Genomic DNA, 7,240 nt, shown 5'->3' with positions numbered 1-7,240 from the left:
GAGGTGACTGGTTGCTGAAACCACGCCCCCTAGCTCGACTCTAGTAACAGCAGTGGCTGTTCAACTGTCACTCAAGTGGCCACGCCCTTAATTATGCAGAACTTTAAGGCTTAATATAATTTAAACGGATGAGTTACAAAAAATTCACCCCCTCGGCCCTCACAGTTGTCATGAAGGGCAAAATGAGCTATACAGACCAAAAAAAAATTTGTACCAGGCTGTAAACATATTATTTTCTACTGTAAATTTGGCCATTTTAACATGGGGGTCTATGGGAATTGACTCCCTTTTGGAGTCAGCTTATAGCGGCCAGTCGATGAATTGCAGTTTAAATCACTTCCGTATTGGCTTCATCAGAGAGATCGGAAGGTTGCCCCTCGGTAATGTTACAGAGGCACTTCAGATGACCCACACACTGCCAGGGGTTATAGACTGAACTGTAAAATATCTCTCTAGCCTGCCCTGTTTGAACCTTGCCAAAAAGCACCAGATGTATCAGATTGTACTGTACAAATAAGGGGAAATAAATAGCGATTACCATAAAGGCAAAAGATCAATTAAAAAAAGAATGTATTTGTAACTCAGTCCTAAGTTGTCACCCTACTACCCCTCTTACATCCAGATAGCTGTGTAGTTTGTATTTGTACAGTATGTTATTCATTAGGACTTTCCTCCAGTATTTCGGGAAGGTTCTTTCTGTCCTTACGCAGGGTGTCGGTGAGGGGCCGTTCGGAGCTCGGGGACTCCAGCTGTTTGGGTTCATTCGTGTGGTAGCTGCCTTTATACCTGTACAGGTAAATGTAGAGGCCGTACAGGATCAGGAAAAGCAGCATCAGAGACACGGTCACGATTACTGCGGGGTAAGAAAGACAGTGAAGTATTATACAAGTATCACAAAACAATCATTTCACCATAATTGTAACAATTCCCCAAAATATTCATAGGAAGACTCGCCCGCTGATATAAAATGATTAAAGAAATATATCACTTTCATAAAAAATCCAGATAATTTACTCACCCCCATGTCATCCAAGATGTTTATGTCTTTCTTTGTTTAGTCGAGAAGTTTTTTGAGGAAAACATTTCAGGTTTTTCTCCATATAATTGACTTTATTGGACCTCAACAGTTTACAGTTTCAATGCAGCTTAAATTTGCAGTTTCAATGCAGCTTCAAAGGGCTCTAAACGATCCTAACCGAGACATAAGGGTCTTATCTAGCGAAATGATCATTATTTTCACCCAAAGTACTTTTGAAACTGCAACTTCTCGACTTGCACTAGCCGTGTGATGCACCAATGCGATCTTACATATTACGTAATCATGTTGAAAGGTCAGTCGCTACATATGTAAAACGCACACTTGCGGACCATTTTAAACAATAAACTGATACAACGACATTAACCCTTATATTATGTTCCAGGTCAATTTGACCTGTTTTGATTTTTAAGCTGTCAGAAAAACAGTTAACCTGTGATATTATTCTTAAAGTTTTGTGACTTTTTCTCATTTATGAACATGCATGCAAAGTTAGGATACACTAATAATTTTGCGACGATTTTGATTTCCGTGAGTCAATTTGACCCACATTTATTTGTTTCAAAGCAAATGTACAGACCCAAATTAAATGTATATAGTCTTTAGTGTATGTTTCTTTATTGGTGTTTTACTATGCTGAAATGGGGTAAAATGTATTTTTCAGTAATGAAAAAGACATTTTACAGACACAGATGGTAAAAGTGAGCTATCATTTCTATTTACAATGTATATGAAGTACTACTTAAGTTAGCTTTTTCTCAGACATTTTGTCACTTTTTCTCATTTAGTGCCATGAACATGCATGCAAAGTTAGGATACACTGATTTGTTTTGAAGTGTGTGTTTTTTTAAACACAAATATTGATTTTTTTTTTACGATTTTGTTGTTCCATATATTTTGGTTCCAAGGCAACTATATAAACACAAATTAAGTACATTAATTATGTATATGTTAGTGTTTTACTAAAAGATGAGCCTGTTTAGGACAAAAAAATGTATTTAATTTCACAACAATATTAAATTGTTTATTAAGGATGCTGTAAACATATGCAAGTAAAAAAAATGGTTAAAACAAACATTGTGGTTAAATGCATTTTTAAAAATCATACTTTTTAATATTAAGTGTTTGTAATGTGTGAAAAAGAATGATACTAAAATGATCCTGTTCAAGAATTTCTTCTTGTTTTTCATAATGTGATATTTAGGAAATTCGATCAAAAATCGAACACAATACAAGGGTTAATTTGTATCATTCCACATACAACAAAGTCGAAACGGTCCTCTTTTTGCACACTTGTAAACACTGACGCAGTAGTTTCAAATACGCCATGCGTGACCTTTCGATGTGATTACGTAACACGTAATTTCACGCTGGCGCGTCACACAGCTAGTTGTGGTTTAAAAGTACTTATTTTTTTATATTTTTGGTTGAAAATGACGATCGCTTTGCAAGATAAGACCCTTATGCCTCGGATGGGACAGTTAAGAGCCCATTGAAACGGCAATTTTAAACTGCATTGAAACTGTAACCTGTTGAGGTCCATTCCGAAAGTTTTTCTCAAAAAAAAAGTAATTTTTTCTCGACTGAACAAAGAAAGACATAAACATCTTGGATGACATGGGGGTGAGTAAATATCAGAATTTTTTTATGAAAGTTTCCTTTAAGTGTCTGTGTGTGTATATGAATGTGTGTAAAGGACAAACAGCAGTTTGCATATTTTTAAAAACAGATAACAATTTAGCAGGAGGAAAAATGGTAAATGTAAAGAAATTAATGTAAAGTACATTTCTTAAATGTTATGGTTAGACAAAAACACCACTAATTGTTTGGGTTCGATCAGATAACTGAGGAACTTATATGCAAAAGCCACTAAACGCCACCTCTGTCAAAAATGAAAATGATATATAAATGATTGGTTTCAGCATGCATTATACATTCATCAAATACTTTCGCTTCAAATCTGCCTAATCTCAGCCTGAGGCAATTCAGAAACAATGCTTTGTTGGGAGATTCCATTAAGAGTCTGATAAAAAAGTCTTGTTTGCAAAAAAAAAAACATGTCAGACGCACTTAGAGGGTTTTGCATCAATTGCACTTTTACAGTACATTACATTTTATGTCTGGTTATGCTGTAGCTGACAGTAGGTGCTTTATCTGTATTATATATTCTCGTGGATTATGAATATTCGCTAATCCTGTGTTCTGCAAAATAAGAGGATTTGTGTAACATGGACAGAGACAGAAAGTTTTATCATCTGCCTGGCATGAATAAAATAGTCACCACCAAATATGTAAAAGCAATAATAACAGTGATGTTTGCTTTTCTACCTCTCATTATATGCTTTTATTTTATTGACAGAATAGTGAAGAGCAGGCAGGAGTTGACATGAGGTAGATTTGACCACAGGTGATTTAAAAAATGAGCATGATAGGTAACTTACATGTCATCCAGGGTGGGGTCACGTCATCATGAATATAATAGAAGACTGAAAGAAACAAACAAGAAAACAATCAATTTGATTACAGTCTAATAAACAATTAAGACGCTTTACATTGAGATGATTCGGTTTGCTTAACGTAATTGTGTTAGGAAATGTAATCTTACACAGCCCTGTAAACCATGGGTCATCCTCCCAAGGTACGTATCCTAAAACAGGAGGAAACGCCCCACAGTTAGACTCCACCACATAGCCTTGAGTAGTCACGGGTGGGTTCGTCACATTGGGTCGGAAATAAGCCTTCAGAGGGGCAAAGATATTATAGCGGACTCCTGATATACAGCCCGTGAAACCAGGACTGTTGTGCCTCTGAATTTCATATTCTACACCTCCCACCTCTGTGAGGAAAACAAGAAACACCATCACATTTAGGAAAACAAGCTTAGGGCTATCTGAAAGCGTGTCCATTTTAAACAGTAAAGGTATTTGTTTTCTTACCCATGACTCTGCCTAAGAATATAGACTTTGGGGAATCGAATCTGGGAATCTCTCCTGGTACTAACTTTTCAATCCATGGATCCATGTAATCCACCTATGCAGAATTATACAGAAAGGTAAGGAGCGTGTATCACATGCTGTTATGCTTGTGATGGTATCACATCTGTACCTGCGTCCATACTGTGTAGTTGTGTCGGGTGATGTTGACAAAATGAGGAAAGCCATCAGCCATGTTTCTGTCAGTCAACTTAAATTTATAGTTTATTACACCAAGACGGTATCTCAGTGATAGTGTACCTGCAAAAAAATTAAAGCACAAAACTAAAATCTGATCAACGAAAACGGTTCCATATGATGCAAATGAAAAAGATCTGCAAATGATTAATGATCTTACCAAATGTAAGTTTAAAAAGCTGTGTGTGTGTATGTGTGTGTGTGTGTGTGTGTGTGTGTGTGTGTGTGTGTGTGTGTGTGTGTGTGTGTGTGTGTGTGTGTGTGTGTGTGTGTGTGTACCGTCTTTCTTAAGCAGGACAGCGATGTAATCATTGCCGAATGAGCTGATGTACAGAAGCACAGCTGGAAACTGTAGGGTGCTGAAACTGAACTCTATGTCATCGGTTGTTGTGTTGTAGCCGAGGGTGAAGTTGTGCCAGTGTGGCTCTATCCAAAAGTTTGCCCACCAGGCGTCAAATGAAATTGGCTCCTTACGGATGTCATAGCGTAGCCACGCCCCCACGTCAAAGAAAGCCCCGATATCTGAAAGTGTATCAAAAGAGCAAAGATCGTACCGTAGGTATTCTGCTTATTCTTGTTTAAGCATATATATATCCAATACTGTCTGAAGAGCATTAAAATATACCGGTACACATATGTTTCTTACATGAAGGAGCATGACCTTACTTAGTAAATATTAACTCTTTCCCCCCCATTGACAAGTTATCTCGTCAATTAAGAAAAAAATATTTGCATAAAAATTTGCATAAGAATTTTCATGTTAGTCTGCAATACCGCGATTACCCAATTTATGGAAAAAAAACTGAAGCCAAAACGTTATTTAATAATTTCAAACTCTGTGTATGTTTGGATAATCGTTCTGAATCTGATCTCTAACAAAATTCCTTCACAAAAATGCAATTATTTTAGCATTTTGCTAAAAAAAAATTTATTTTTAAAGATGAATAACCATATTTTTGATTTAAAAAATAGATAGGATGAAACATTTTATTTTTCCAGTTTTGTTTGTTTGTTTGTTTGTTTGTTTATTGTTTGTCTGTTTGAAAGCAAAGGGTCTGTTCTTTTATTTTATATATTTGTATGTTTATATATTTTTAGAAGAACATTTTCCTAGAAGGCATTTTGTGAAAATCATAAAAAATGCTGGCCGGCAACTTTTCAAAAAATGGCTGGCAGCGAATGAGTTAAAGATATCACATTATGTAGGTTGATTTTATGCTGAAAACAGCAAATCACAAAAATATGGGTTTAGTTGGGGACCTGGGTTTTCACAGACACCGTCACAAATTTGAAAAACATTTTTTTTAATAAAATGTGGATGATACAGAATTAATTATTATTACATAATGACCTCATCATCAACCCTGTTGGTTAGTGTATTAAGGTTTATTATAAAACATAATTCAGCTCTTAAAAAATACACAGAAAATCCCTTTCTGTTAGCTTAAAGGTGCAGTGTGTAAGTGTGTAAGGACCTCTTGACAAAAATGCAAAATAATATACAAAACTATATTATCAGGGGTGTATAAAGACCTTTTATAATGAACCATTATGTTTTTATTACCTTAAAATGAGATGTTTTCATCTACATACACTGAAAAAAATGATTCATTGAATTTAATCAATTTTTTTAAGGTAAGTGGTTGCAATCAATTTATTTAAGCTACATTTAAACAAAAGTTTTATATTTTATTTTACTTTACTAATAGTTTTTGTTTAAATGTAGCTTAAATAAATTGATTGCAACCACTTACCTTAAAAAAATTGATTAAATTCAATGAATCATTTTTTTCAGTGTACACAGAGGGTCCGCTTACACGAAAGTCGCCATTTTGTGCCGCCATGTTTCTACAGAAGCTTTTAACGGACAAACTTTTTTTACTAAGTTGTCTCCGACGATGACATGTGGACTGAGCCGTTGGTTGCAATTCGCAACTTCACCACTAGATGCCGCTAAAATTTACACACTGTACCTTTAAATCAAAAGTGGATGTACAGGCTTGAGGTGTAATGTAAAAACAACAGTCAAAATCTGTCAGTCTTTGTTTTAGGAAGTCACCCTTCTCTGAGGAACTAGATTGCTTGTCAACGTGTGTCTGCACTTTTAAATGTGTGATAACTCACCTAAATGACAATAATAGCCATCAAATGCCGAGTTATTGCAGTCGCAGGTGTATGCCGCGTATCCATCAATGCACTGGCCTCCGTTTCGACACGGTATAGAGGCATTCAGACACGCTCCAGTGCAGTTCCTACGAATCCCGGCCTTTTCATCAACCTTCCCCTCCAGGTCCACCGGCACGCCGTTCATCCGCAGGCCCCGAATGCAACCCAAGAAGGGCCTTAAAGTGTGATTGGCTGCACCTGAATACAGATTCAGGGTATGTTTAAAGCAATGTCAAATCTTTGGTTTAATTCAAGCTCTACAAGTCTTACCAACAAGCAGAGGTTGTGTGAACTTCATGGTGATGTAGGTCTGGCCTGGAAACTTGTGTATGGCCGGAGGCAGGAAGTCTACTTTGAGGCGTGCCAGTTTCACATTGATTTCAGCCTCAACGTAGTGCCATTCATTATCATTAAGAGGTTTGGGAGTGTGCAGGGTCACATTTCGAATCCCATCACCCACCATGAAAATGAAAATCACTGAAGTTGTGGCTATGAGAAAAATAAAAGTTATTTCCCAAGTGTCAGTGTATATGACATCATTTTTGATTTGCAATGGGAATGGGGTGCAATCAGACACTCACAGTTAAGTTCTATTCGTAGGAAATTCCGGAGGTGGTCATCTGAGCTTTCCAGAAAGACTCCGTTGGTGCGGTAGGTCCGGAAGTGAAACGTGATGTCGGCACTGGTACCGGGTTTGAAAGTGGGGAATGTCAGATATTGGGGTTTGGTTATTCCTATGGTGTTCCAGATACTCCCTGAAAGAAGATTCAGATGAATTTTTAATGGTCAGATCACAGTGCTACCATTTATAATGTAATTACTTCTATTTATATATCAGATCGATTTGAATTAATTTGGCCTTTACTTA

General features: G+C 36.6%; 1 protein-coding gene across 1 annotated transcript in view; it reads right to left on the bottom strand.

The window, feature by feature from the left end:
• Positions 1-555: 555 nt before the first annotated feature.
• Positions 556-7,240, bottom strand: part of cntnap1 (contactin associated protein 1) — a 36,098-nt gene continuing 29,413 nt past the window's right edge. The window contains exons 16-24 of the mRNA XM_055192172.2: positions 6,954-7,127; positions 6,643-6,861; positions 6,331-6,570; positions 4,486-4,728; positions 4,142-4,269; positions 3,973-4,066; positions 3,642-3,872; positions 3,478-3,522; positions 556-853 (exon numbers count right to left, since the gene is read on the bottom strand). Coding sequence (XP_055048147.2) covers positions 654-853; positions 3,478-3,522; positions 3,642-3,872; positions 3,973-4,066; positions 4,142-4,269; positions 4,486-4,728; positions 6,331-6,570; positions 6,643-6,861; positions 6,954-7,127 — 1,574 coding nt within the window. The 3' untranslated portion in view covers positions 556-653. The remainder of the gene's footprint in view (positions 854-3,477; positions 3,523-3,641; positions 3,873-3,972; positions 4,067-4,141; positions 4,270-4,485; positions 4,729-6,330; positions 6,571-6,642; positions 6,862-6,953; positions 7,128-7,240) is intronic.

The sequence above is a fragment of the Misgurnus anguillicaudatus genome, chromosome 19, assembly GCF_027580225.2.
Source record: "Misgurnus anguillicaudatus chromosome 19, ASM2758022v2, whole genome shotgun sequence".
NCBI lineage: Eukaryota > Metazoa > Chordata > Actinopteri > Cypriniformes > Cobitidae > Misgurnus > Misgurnus anguillicaudatus.
Note: the sequence above shows the minus strand (reverse complement) of the source record. Positions and strands in the feature narration are given on the sequence as shown.